This window comes from Oncorhynchus clarkii, chromosome 20, assembly GCF_045791955.1.
Source record: "Oncorhynchus clarkii lewisi isolate Uvic-CL-2024 chromosome 20, UVic_Ocla_1.0, whole genome shotgun sequence".
Classification (NCBI taxonomy): domain Eukaryota; kingdom Metazoa; phylum Chordata; class Actinopteri; order Salmoniformes; family Salmonidae; genus Oncorhynchus; species Oncorhynchus clarkii.
Window position 1 is genome coordinate 74,813,059 of NC_092166.1, and position 14,140 is coordinate 74,827,198.

Sequence of the window (14,140 nt, forward strand, 5' to 3'; positions counted from 1 at the left end):
GCATCAACAGAAAGAAAGTAAAGGAAAATTAGTTGATTTCAACTGGAAAGGAGAGATTTAGAAGTCAGTCAACACTTAGACGTTCTAGGTAGAGCTGCTGTTTCCCCCTTTTATACACACAGGGTCTCAGTAGAGCTGCCGTTTCCCCCTTTTATACACACACAGGCTCTCAGTAGAGCTGCCAAATCTAACTAATCCTTGGTTCTCTATAAAACTTTCATGTCGTGTTAAAATGAGACATCAGAGAATAACAGAATTATCCTGTGGCTCGCCCGCCACAACTGTGGAATGACATAAACCAGCAGACCGTAAGGTACCGCTAAATTATCTGGTGTTTACCTGGAAAGTAGTAGGCTAAGAGGAAGTCAATACATAATAATGACCTGATTTTATTTGATCAACATTCCCTTGAAATAAATCAACCAACTATGCCTCCCAATTCTCCGCCCTCTCTAGAAGTCAGCAATATGGACACTCCCGGTCATGGATTTAAAAACATGTGACTAGTGTAAGCATGGGCTGGATTGAGTTGCCACGATTGCTAAATCCATGTTAGAAAAGTGTGCAAGTGCTCGCTTTGGGAGAAGGGTAGAAAATCAGGATGCAACCTAAGAGACAAGAAAAGTACAAGAAACCTTGATAATGGAATAGTACAATTCTTTATGCATTTCATTCTTTACATACAGTACAAATCGTATCAGTGGAGGCTGCGAACGGGAGGACAGCTCATAATGGCTGGAACGGAGTAAATGAAATGGCAAACGCATGGAAACCATGTATTTGATACCATTCCACTCCATCCATTACCACAAGCCCCTCCCCAATTACGGTGCCACCAACCTCCTGTGATTTGTCAATACAATACATCAGTAGGACAGTTTGGTTACTAGAGCAGGAAATGTACATTTAAATAAACAAGATGTGAGGAAACAGGCAATGTGCGTTTCTGAGAGTACATTGCAGTCATCCCATAGGTGGCGCCACAGGGCTGCCATCACATGCAGATGCCCATAACACAACAGAGGCACTGTTACCTGGTTTATGTTCAGTAGGCACGAAATGGACGAAAGGTGTCCAAAAAGGAGTGAAATCAGAAGGTACCATCTGGCCTTGTCCAATAAGACATGCTTATTTTTGTTTTCTGTTGCAAAACATTTTCCCACGGTTTGCCCTAATGAACATGACCCAGTACAATCTGCAGTACAAACTTCAATCCCAGTATGAGTAGTTAGTACCACCTGTAACGTGCCCCTTCTGTCATAGCCTGGTTAACCCATATGTAACACGGCACTCATGAAGTGAAACAATGGTGAGCGCTGCGTTCATTCTGGTTTAACCAGGCTACTTCAGTCAGGCTCAGTGGAGGTTGCCGAGGGGAGGACAGCTCATAATAATGTCTGGAATGGAGTGAATGGAATGGCATCAAACACATGGAAACATTTTATTTCATGTATTTGATACCATTCCGCTCCGGCCATTACCACCAGCCCGTCCTCCCCAATTAAGGTGCCACCAACCTCCTGTGGTCAGGCTCTTCTGGGTCAAAGGAAGACACTCATTCAAATAAGGCCCAAATGCTGAATGTCTGAACACAGCATACATACCACCATAGGATTGCAAAATTACGGTAACTTTCACAACATTCCTAGGTTTTCTGGTTGGAAAATTCCTGGAATCAGAAGGGTAAAAGCAGGACATTTTCCAACCAGGATTTCTGAAAAACCGAGGAACTTTGAGAAAGTTAATGTAATGTTGCAACCCTAACCCTGGTTGCAACCCTAAAGATTATAGCTACGAATATCAGGACACTTGACTTCTCTGCTTGCTAGCTACAGGCCATACTGTTCATGGTAATGTCATGCTTCAGAGGCCATAAGAGATGCTAGAAGGCTGTAACTTGGTAAGGAAAGTGACCAGTTGGGGCTGAAATGTTTAACCTTAGGTAAAAATATATTCTGTGCACTTGAATTTGATTGGACTACCATATGTTGACATTTTGTAATGATAGAAAAACAGACTTAGCATTCTCCTTCAGTGACTGGTTACAATAAATACAACCATCAATTGGCAATGGGAACCTAACCTCTGCCACAGTGGGAGTCTTTCACAGTTTTGAGTCTTTATAATCATCTCTTTCAGCCAACTACCAGTGCAGGGCTACTCAACCGTCTTAACATACCATTCTTTACCCCTGTATATTTATTTAAAAAGATAATTTGTAAGATATATTCGTTCTGAATTTTGACACTACTCTCTCTCTCTTATGTCTGTAGTTACAGCACAACTCTCTGATGGGTTCCAGGGAAGGTAGAAACATATCTGACTTCCTATTGGTTATGAGCAGGGAAGAGCTTTATTGGCTGATGAAACTGAAGTAAGGCAGAGGTTTTTGAACAGTGTTCTTCTTCCTCCTCTCCAGTCTCTCAATCTGGTCCATTCTTCCTCCCTACTCTTCCCTCTTCATCTGTCTCGCTTCTCACTATCCTCTCTTTCTGCTCCAGTGCTATACAGTCTTCCTCCATCTCAAGTCTCTCCCCCTCTTACCTCCTCTTCTACTTGGCCTCCTCCTCTACCACCAGGTAAAGAAGGGTTTCCTGCTCTGGAAGCTCTGTGTGTAGGACTCACTGTTGGCTCTCTGTGGTGCTCTGGCTGTCTCCACTATGACTGGGGGCATCTGGACCAGTTGTAGGGGGGTCTTACGCTCCTTCAGGGCCTGGCTCAGGTTCAAAATCTGGTGGTAGACATACAGAGCTTCAGCACAGGTTTACACAAACAGAGGGAAGCAAGCACACACACACACACATATATATAAGATCTGGTGACAGAAACACAGCTTCAGCATCACACACACACACTTAGTGGAACAGGAAAAACGTCAGTACAGAGAACGGCTCAGACATGAGACGTGTGTGGCAGGGTCTACAGACAATCACGGACTACAAAAGGATAACCAGCCACGTCGCGGACACCGACGTCTTGCTCCCGGACAAGCTAAACACTTTCTTTGCCCGCTTTGAGGATAACACAGTGCCACCGACGCAGCTCACTCCCAAGGTCTGTGGGCTCTGCTTCTCCATGGCCGACATGAGTAAGACTTAAGTGTGTTAACACTCACAAGGCTATCGGCCCAGACGGCATCCCTAGCCACATCCTCAGAGCATGTGTAGACCAGCTGTCTGGAGTGTTTATGGACATATTCAATCTCTCCCTGTCCCAGTCTGCTGTCCCCACTTGCTTCAAGATGTCCACCATTGTTGCTGTACCCAAGAAAGTTAAGGTAACTGAACTAAATGACTATTGCCCCGTAGCACTCACTTCTGTCATCATGAAGTGCTTTGAGAGGCTATTTAAGGATCATATCACATCTACCTGATACCCTAGACCCACTGTAATTTGCATACCGCCCCAATAGATCCACAGACGATGCAATCACCATCGCACTACCTTATCCCATCTGGACAAGAGGAATACCTATGTAAGAATGCTGTTCACTGACTATAGCGCCGCCTTCAACACCATAGGGATCTCAAGACCATCAGACTGTTAAATAGCCATCACTAGCCGGCTACCACCCGGTTTCTCAACCCTGCACCCTAGAGGCTGCTGCCCTATGTACATAGACATGGAACACTAGTCACTTTACACAATGTTTTCCTCATTTCATATGTATATACTGTATTTTAGTCAATGCCACTCTGACATCGCTCGTCCTAATATTTATATATTTCCTAATTCCATTCTTTTAGATGTGTGTATTGTCAGATACTACTGCACTGTTGGAGCTAGGAACACAAGCATTTCGCTACACCCACAATAACATCTGCTAAATATGTGTATGTGACCAATACAATTTGATTTGAGTAGGAGGACAATGAGAAATACTGACACTGTTCAGATGTCCAGGTATTGCCCCACCAACTCACCTGTCCTCTCATCACAGCTATCTGTTTGTGGAACTGTCCTCTGTCAAAGCCTGTATCCTTCTGTAGAGAACACAGGACAAGATGTCACTATAATAACGCTGGCATGATTCCAGAAGTGTTGTGAGGATGACAGAATGGAGTAGAGTAGAACTTTGTTGCGACGTCAAGTGACATCAAGGCCATGAAAACCTTGGTCCCAGGTAAGTTTGTGCTGTCCATAAGAGTTGGCAGAAATACAAACAGATCTGGGGCCAGGCAAATTAAACCCCCTGCTAACCTTAAAGAGTTGGTAGAGTTCTTCCTCCAGGTCTTTGATGAAGGTGGGGTTGGTCAGTTTCGGCAGAACCAAGTCCCTAATCTCCTCAGAGAAAGGAACCCTAGCCTGAGATAACCACGCCCAGTAGAATGGATCTACAGAGAGGAGGAATGAAGTAGTGTGGGTTCTTCTTATACAGTTGAAGTCGGAAGTTTACATACACCTTAGCCAAATGCATTTAAACTTTTTTTTATTTTTGACATTTATTCCTAGTACAAATTCCCTGTTTTAGGTCAGTTAGGATCACCACTTTATTTTAAGAACGTGAAATGTCAGAATAATAGTCAAGATAATTATTTCAGCTTTTATTTCTTTCATCACATACTCAGTGGGTCAGAAGTTAACATGATACTAAATACTTAGAGTGTGTCGCCTTTAAATTGTTTAACTTGGGTCAAGCATTTTGTGTAGCCTTCCAATAAGATTGAGATGAGTGCCTTGTGATGGCCACACCAATACCTTGACTTTGTTGTCCTTAAGCCATTTTGCCACAACTTTGGAAGTATGTTTGGGGTCATTGTCCATCTGGAAGACCCATGTGTGACCAAGCTTTAACTGATGTCTTGAGATGATGAAATATATCCACATCATTTTCCTTCCTCATGATGCCATCCATTTTGTGAAGTGCACCAGTCCTTCCTGCAGCAAAGCACCCCCACAACATTATGCTGCCACCCCCATGCTTCACGGTTGGGATGGTGTTCTTCGGCTTGCAAGCCTCCCCTTTTTCCTCCAAACATAACAATGGTCATTACGGCCAAACAGTTCCATTTTTGTTTCATCAGACCAGAGAACATTTCTCCAAAGAGTATGATGTTTGTCCCCATGTGCAGTTGCGAACCGTAGTTTGGCTTTTTAATGCTGGTTTTGGAGCCGTGGCATCTTCCTTGCCGAGCGGCCTTTCAGGTTATGTCAATATAGGACTCGTTTTACTGTGGATATAGATACTTTTGTACCCGTTTCCTCCAGCATCTTCACAAGGTCCTTTGCTGTTGTTCTGGGATTGATTTGCACTTTTCTCACCAAAGTGCGTTCATCTCTAGGAGACAGAACGAGTCTCCTTCCTGAGCGGTATGACGGCTACGTGGTCCCATGGTGTTTATACTTGCGTACTGTTGTTTGTACAGATGAACGTGGTACCTTCAGGCATTTGGAAATTGCTCCCAAGGATAAACCAGACTTGTGGAGGTCTACAATTATTTTCTGAGGTCTTGGCTGATTTCTTTTGATTTTCCCATGATGTCAAGCAAAGAGGGCACTGAGTTTGAAGGTAGGCCTTGAAATACATCCACATGTACACCTCCAATTGACTCAAATGTTGTCAATTAGCCTATCAGAAGCTTCTAAAGCCATGACATAATTTTCTGGAATTTTTCAAGCTGTTTAAATGCACAGTCAACTTAGTGTATATAAACTTCTGACCCACTGAAATTGTGATACAGTGAATTATAAGTAAAATAATCTGTCTGTAAACAATTGTTGGAAGAATTACTTGTGTCATGCACAAAGTAGATGTCCTAACCAACTTGCCAAAACTATAGTTTGTTAACAAGACATTTGTGGAGTGGTTGAAAAACAAGTTAACGACTCCAACCTTAGTGTATGTAAACTTCCCACTTCAACACACATATACACACACACATATGTGTGTGAGAGACACTCACAGGCTCTCCAGGAGTCAGGGTGTTTGATTGGGAAGGCAAGACCATTGTCTATGGCTGCCAGTCTGATAATAGGCTCTTTTACCACCACCCAGTCTGTCTCCTACACACACACACAGGGAGAGAGCGACAATAAGAATATGACAATCCAGTTTCGCACTTTCTTTAATAACTCCATTTAAAACTAATGCTACAAGTCAAAATCTTAGGTTTAAAATTGTATTTTGTAAGTCTACTCACCCGGTTCCTTTCTATGTCCATTGGACAGTCGTATTTTAACAGCCAGTTGTCATTCCCCCGATCTGCAAGCATCAACACGGCATCAAGCTACATTGCATCTAATTCAGTTATTCATCCTCCCTTCCACACACACACATATATATATACACCGGTGTTCCTGACGATGAAATACAGAAACACTAGTTTCTCTGTTTCTTGCACACACCCGTGTTCCTGATTATATAGTCGAGGACCACCAGTCTCTCGAACTGAAGCTGCAGCTGCCGATTGGTGTTCTCTGGAAGAGGCTCTGCCTCAAACCGCTTTAGCCAATAGTCTGCGTCTTTGTAGCCCTCCACAAACAACTGGAATGATCCCACCTGAGCCATGGAGGAAAATTTATTATTGTAAGACAAAGGCTCATACAGGAAGTTCTACATTATTATACCTGCAGGGGCAATCTGCAGTAGCTACATCCATTTTTGGACTTATAAAGGAATGATACTCATTGATTCTTGTAGAATATAACTTAGAGTGCCTTGCAAAAGTATTCATCCCCTTGGCGTTTCTCCTATTTTGTTGTATTACAACCTGTAATTTAAATGGATTTTTATTTGGATTTCATGTAATGGATATACAATATAGTCCAAATTGGTGAATTGACATGAAAAAAAATTACTTTGTTTCAAAAAATTCTAAAAAATCTAAAACTGAAGAGTGGTGCGTGCCTATGTATTCACCCCCTTTTCTATGAAGCCACTAAATAAGATCTGGTGCAACCAATTACCTTCAGAAGTCACATAATTAGTTAAATAAAGTCCACTTGTGTGCAATCTAAGTGTCACATGATCTCAGTATATATAAACCTGTTCTGAAAAGCCCCAGAGTCTGCAACACCACTAAACAAGCGGCACCATGAAGACCAAGGGGCTCTCCAAACAGGTCAGGGACAAAGTTGTGGAGAAGTAGAGATCAATGTTGGGTTATAAAAAAATATCTGAAACCTTGAACATCTCACAGAGCACCATTAAATCCATTATTCAAAAATAGAAAGAATATGGCACCACAACAAATCTGCCAAGGGAGGGCCGCCCACCAAAACTCATGGACCAGGCAAGAGGGCATTAATCAGAGAGCCATAAAAGAGACCAAATATAACATTGAAGGAGCTGCAAAGCTTGGATTATCTGTCCATAGGACCACTTTAAGCCGTACACTCCACAGAGCTGGCTAGAACAAAAAGTCATTGCTTCAATAAAAAAAAGAAGCAAACACGTTTGGTGTTCGCCAAAAGGCATGTGGGAGACTCCCCAAACATAGGGAAGAAGGTACTCTGGTCAGATGAGATGAAAATTTAGCTTTTTGGCCATCAGGGAAAACGCTAAGCATACTGCTAAAGCAACACTCGAGTGGTTTAAGGAGAAAAGTTTAAATGTCTTGGAATGGCCTAGTCAAAGCCCAGACCTGAATCCAATTGAGAATATGTGGTATGACTTAAAGATTGCTGTACACCAGCAGAACCCATTCAACTTGAAGGAGCTGGGGCAGTTTTGTAAGAATGGGCAAAAATCCCAGTGGCTAGATGTGCCAATCTTATAGGGACATACCCCAAGAGACTTGCAGCTGTAATTGCTGCAAAAGGTGGCTCTACAAAGTATTGACTTTGGGGGAGTGAATAGTTATGCACAGTCAAGTTCTGTTTTTTGTCTTATTTCTTGTTTGTTTCACAATAAAAAATATTTTACATCTTCAAAGTGGTAGGCATGTTGTGTAAATCAAATGATACAAACCCCCCCCCCCCCAAATAAATTAATTCCAGGTTTGTAAAGCAACAAAATAGGACAAAATGCCAAGGAGTGTGAATACTATCACAAGCCACTGTATGAATGCCTCATGAGCTTAGTTCAACTGTTGTACCCCATCAGAACCCAAAATATGACCTTGTTTTACCCCCAATGTTTGTCAACATTGTAAATGTTAGCCTCAACATGCTTACAACTACAATGTTGATATCTTAGATGGTCAGTCTTTACATCAATAGCTCTGATGATGCATTTTAGTGGTTACATTTAGTCAGGCCTGATCCCTCAGCTTTTTACCAAAACTGAGGCGGGGTACCAGCTTTGTTATTGTTTCAATTGTAAGTTTCCCCTTTAAGGGTTACCATATTATTTACTTTAGGGCAGTGTTCTTCAACTGTAGTTCTGGGGATTGCAGGCTTTGGTTCTAACCCAGCACTAACATACCTGATTCAACTCATCAACTGCTCCTCAAGCCCTTGATTGGTTGAATTAGTCAACAACGCTACATGTGGCATGTATGACGCATTAAGTGTTGGCTAAAGCAGAGACAGAAGCACCATAACAGCGTTGTGTTCACTGTTGCAAAACATTTCTAAACGTTGTACAAAATTTGTGTTTCTTATTGGACAAGTTCAGACAATGCCTCACTGTTTCAATCCGTTTTAGATTGCTTTCTCCCATTTCATGCCGAATGAACACTGCCCAGTTGTAGGTTCTGAACCCCAGGCGGCAGCTGAACCTACCTTAGGAGGGAGGCCTATTCTGTTGAAGCGCTGTCCAACTTTGGGAACTTTCTCCAGAGCTAGCCTCTTTCCCCGAGACTTGACTCTGTCTATAGCATTGTAGTTGAACGTATCACTGGCCAGGTACACCACCTAGAGAAGAGAGAGAGCGAGATAGTGATGAATGGGAGAGGGGGGAGAGATAAAGATAATTTATTGTCCATACCCTGTGTGTGTGTGTGTGACTGACTGCGTATGTGCGTGAATGCATGCATGTCTGCCTGTAACCCCCCCCCTACCTTGGTCTGGGGCACGATATTGAGCTGTAGTTTCTGGTCCACCAGACTGGCCCCGGCCTCAGACAGATGGCCCTGGTTCAGGACCAGACAGTCCCGTCCGAAGCAACAGGGACAACACAGCTTCTGGAGCCACTTGGTCCACTTTGGGTTCAGCTGACCATACGGCTCCTCGTTCTTAGGCTTGAACACACCGATTACGTTCTAGAGACAGATGGACAGACGGGATTATTATTGGTACTTGTTACACTCTACTAATGTTCTTTACCCATAGTAAGAGACAGAGTGGTAATGTCAGAGGAAGTGACATAACACAACCTTTGCCAATCAAAGAGGGTGATTCATGGTGCAGCAGAACCTGCAGAATGGGGCTAACAAGCTGGAATTGGAATAGTTTTGCAAGCCATTAAAGTAAATCGGATTAACTTGAGTTTCCTCACATGATCAACTGTGGAGGGAGCCACACAGGAGGTTAAGCACAGAGACTGAGGCTAGCTTTGTAGTCTACGGGCACGTTCCAGGTCGTCTTTAATGCAGTCTCGCTGACTGTGCCAGAAGATCATATCTCACAACACCTGGAGATGTGTTTAACATCTCTGGAACCACTGATGTGGCTTAGCTCACAGAACAGGACCGCTGAAGTGCGTAGCACAGAGAAATTGTTTGTTCTCGGTTGCAACACTCACTACCGAGTTCCAAACTGGCTCTGGAAGCAACATCAGCACAATAATATTTCATCTGGAGCTTCATCAAATGGGTTTCCATGGCCGAGCAGCCGCACACAAGCATAAGTTCACCAAGCGCAATGCCAAGCGTCGGCTGGAGTGGTGTGAAGCTCGCTGTCATTGGACTCTGGAGCAGTGGAAATGTGTTGGCTGAATCACGTGATGGAGTGATGAATCCTGCTTCACCATCTGGAAGTCCGACAAACAAATCTGGATTTGGCAGAGGCCAGGAGAACACTACCTGTCCAAATGCATAGTGCCGACTGTTTAGTTTGGAGGAGGAGGAATAATGGTCTGGGCTAGGCCCCTTAGTTCCAGTGAAGGGAGATCTTAACTCTACAGCATACAATTACATTTTAGACTATTCTGTGCTTCCAACTTTGTGGCAAGTTTGGGGGAAGGCCCTTTCCTGTTTCAGCATGACAATGCCCCCGTGCACGAAGTGAGGTTCATAAAGAGATGGTTTGTCGAGATCGGTGTGGAATAACTTGACTGGCCTGCACAGAGCCCAGACCTGAATGGGAACAAGTCCCTGCAGCAATGTTCCAACATCTAGTAAAAATCATTCCCAGAAGAGTTAAGGTTATTATAGCAGCAAAGTGGGGACCAACTTCATAGCGGCAGGTAGCCTAGTGGTTAGAGCATTGGGCCAGTAACCGAAAGGTTGTTAGATCAAATCCCAGAGCTCACAAGGTAAAAATGTGTCGTTCTACCCCTGAACAAGGCAGTTAACCCACTGTTCCTAGGCCGTCATTGTAAATAAGAATGTGTTCTTAACTGACTTTCCAAGTTAAATAAAAGGCATTATAATAATTAATGCCCATGATTTTGGAATTAGATGTTTGACGAGCAGGTGTCCACATAGTTTTGGTCATGTAGTGCATGTGCCATGAGTGGGATCTGAACCCTGGTCTTCCGCTTTTTAAAACGCCCTTTGTGTTCAAGTAAGCCATATAACTCGGTCTAATGCAGCAGCACCACCAGCACATGGTTTTGCTTACACTGTCTGTCTGCTCTGGCAACCTGCTGTTGCTGATTCTAGCTCACAGTGTAGTGATGTCATCATGTTCTATATTGACTTCCACCAGCATCTCTCTGCAGTGTTGCTTTTTGGGTGATGTGTAAATTGCTCACCTCAACTGTCACATGGTGGATTCTAGCCATAGTAGACCTTGCTGTATAGTAGATACAGGATGTAGTTCGACCATGCCAGGCTGGGGCTGTGACCTGGATGTCGGCCAGGGATCTGAACCCTGGTCTATTGGTCTAAACCAACATCTTAACCTTTAGACCAAGAGAACATTCCCTCTTGGGCCAAGGCTGACAAAGATTTGTAAAGTCGCTAGCAGGGAGGACTGCCTCACCATGAAATTGTGAGTCCAACTCACCTCCGCAACATATACACGGTATGACAACAGTGAAGATGCCCTGGAACGCAGCCTATGAACCCTGTAAGTTTATATCTGTTGCGTTTAATAGCCACTGGTCCATAGGAGAGGAACAGAGATGTTTATTGAGTGTGTTGAATTGAAAGGAGAGGGAGAGAGGCAGGCTAGGGAACGGAAATGGAGTATCCATTTTCTTTAGAGAGTGTGAGGATTCTGATTACTCAGCCTACCTCTGGAGAGAAAATGGAGAGCTCTACCTTTATCCATTCAGATTGCTAGCACATGACTTCTCCTAAGCTACAACATATTCACACAGACAGCAGCCTACACAGTACACACAGAGTAAATTGATTTACTATGGGTTAAAAAAAAACGCTCCTTGACTGGTCCACAGCAGATCACATTAACATGTGAACAAAGCATAATACTCTCCCAGCATGCCTTATATATATATATATATATAGGCCTCCTGCATGACAGTGTCTCAACCTTTTCTATACAGGGACATCAGCACATTTGCTTAGGCCTGAGAACTGATAGTGACAGCTAATCTTTGAAAGGTTTGGCCTGTGTGCACTGTGCACCACACTAGTTTTAATAGAAGTTGCCCCAAGGCATGTCTATGATCTTACAGTGTCCTTATCCTTAGATCAAGGTCTGGGGGCCACTTCTTTCTATTTCATGCGTCACACCACCGCATCACTCCACTGTGGGGCTGGCAGCCCACAGAGGTTTTTCCCACCCGGACTGCCACTGTGCCATGTGATGATGCCAGGTCACAGCCCCAGCATCTACTATACAGCAAGGTCTACTATGGCTAGAAACCACCATGTGTAAATTGCTCACCTCAACTGTCACATCACCCAAAAAGCAACACTGCAGAGAGATGCTGGTGGAAGTCAATACAGAACATGATGACATCACTACACTGTGAGCTAGAATCAGCAACAGCAGGTTGACAGAGCAGACAGACAGTGTAAGCAAAACCATGTGGTGGTGCTGCTGCATTAGACCGAGTTATATGGCTTACTTGAACACAAAGGGCGTTTAAAAAAAATGACAGATTGCATCCTCTCCTCATTAGTCTCCATGTCTTCCTGTCAGTCAGTCAGTCAGTGTGTACATTTCTCTCTCGAAAGACTAGCAGTCCTAGCTAGAAGCTTGTCTGTTTTAATGTTACAGATGACATGTAACATTAAAAAGTCAAAGTCAAAATGGTTTATATAAATGGTCATTTAAAAAGCTAGTTGCGGGACGAAGCTGGTCCGTCTCACCCCTTGAGAGTCTTTCACGAAGTAACTACCACTAGATCCTTGGCAGATGATCTCTGGAAAGATATCTTCTTCTATGGCTTGTTCTGCTTTCCTCACGATCTCCCGAAACTCTGGGTCGTCTGGAAACTCATTCCTGTGTGGATCCCGCGGAGAGTTCCCTCTGTCCCTGACCAAAAGCGTCTGTCTCTCCCGGCTGCGTCCAGGGCTCCCAGCCGACACTCGCACCACAGAACCCGGAGTTATTGGACTGGTGGCTTCGCTCTGGCAACAGTTGTAATCTACGGAGTCCTGGAGAGGAGAGACGAGGGGGCTCGTTTCTTCCATTTCAGCGTGGGATTTCGGGTATTACAGCGGCCGGTAAATGGACAGACAGGAGCCAGGGAATCAGACGAGGTGTTGTTTCGATGCTGTTGATTCCAAGCTTTCAAACAAAACATGACTGTCATCCTCTGCATAAAGACCCACCCACTCGGAATAGAGACTTGCAATTGGCGTTTCCTCTGCCCAGCCTCCTCGTGGTACCGCCCCGTTTCTGAAGGAACGCTTGTTGTGTGGTGAAATCGGTGAAATAAAATATGCTTTAACGTAACCGATGATTCTCATCGATATTCTGATCACCCCACTGATCAAATGAATGTGGTAAATCGGGCAAAATTGGGCGCTGGTAGTTAAAATTACTTCTCAAGTGTTCTATCATAGCATTTACGATTCTTCATCACTTTCAGTCAAATTCAGTGGTTGCATTCGATTCCACTGAAATGTGGTAGTAGTCACTTTGTAGTAGAGCAACCTGGTCTCAGAGCATTTCATATTATTCTGTATGTAAATCCGGGAGAGTCTATTTATTATGGTATGTAATCATTTGTGGATGTCCATCGCCCATTTGGTATGATGTTACAAAAAGGCACTTGCACATATGAGATATCTTTGTTGCAGGTGCATGGTAGCAGTTAAATAGGATGAGAAAAAAAGCAGAAACCTGCACACTGCTCTTGCTAGTATCACTGAGCTTTATTCAGTTTGACATAACTGTAAACTACCATTTCTATAGTAATTTCTATAAGTTTGTAACCAGCTATTATAAACTGGTTACCAACCTAATTAGAGCAGTGAAAATAAATGTTTTGTCATACCTATGGTATAAGTTGGTAACCAGTTTATGATAGCAATAAAGCACCTCGGGGGGTTGTGATATATGGCTGATATACCAAGGACTGTGTCCAGGCACTCCGTGTTGCGTTATAGTAAGAACAGCCCTTAGCCGTGTCATAAAGGTCATGTTAACTGACTGATATTAACTCAGAACAAAATTTAGGCATATATTTTTAAACTCAGACCTTATTTTCGGCGTTTCGCCCAAAACCCCATTCTTTCCCCATTAATGGCTAAATGAACCAGCGGCAACTAATATCCAACGTACAACGAGGGGGTTCGAGTAATCTCGACCGGGCGCCCGTAAAAGCGTGTTTTGCATTCGATTTGGAATCGGGCTGCCCCTTGGGCATAAACCAGGTGCCCCGTTCAAAACAAAAATCACGTAATTAATCATGTGTCGTTGGCTAATTAGTAGGGTTCTGTGTTTTCAATAACAAGTGATTTACTTTTGATAAAAATGCTTTACCTGCCGTCCCAATGAAAAATGGAAAATTAGAACATTTATTTTATGGAAACGAGATGCTGTATGCTTCTGGGCGATGCGTCATGCTGCTTGTTGACAAAATGACCAAGCAGCGCAGAAGGGCGCTCCTCCTTTCCGCTTTAGCCGATGACGTGGAGTGGCTTTTGCGCAGTTCAACCCGAGCCAGTGTAAAATA

General features: G+C 43.6%; 1 protein-coding gene across 1 annotated transcript; it reads right to left on the reverse strand.

The window, feature by feature from the left end:
* Positions 1–369: 369 nt before the first annotated feature.
* LOC139376900 (phosphatidylinositol 4-kinase type 2-alpha-like) lies at positions 370–12,772 on the reverse strand. Its single transcript, XM_071119890.1, has 9 exons — positions 12,327–12,772; positions 8,943–9,143; positions 8,665–8,796; positions 6,346–6,499; positions 6,141–6,202; positions 5,904–6,003; positions 4,201–4,334; positions 3,924–3,983; positions 370–2,731 (listed from the first exon to the last, which is right to left on the reverse strand). The coding sequence occupies exons 1-9, from the start codon at positions 12,648–12,650 to the stop codon at positions 2,570–2,572; spliced, it is 1,329 nt and encodes a 442-aa protein (XP_070975991.1). The 5' UTR covers positions 12,651–12,772; the 3' UTR covers positions 370–2,569.
* Positions 12,773–14,140: the final 1,368 nt, after the last annotated feature.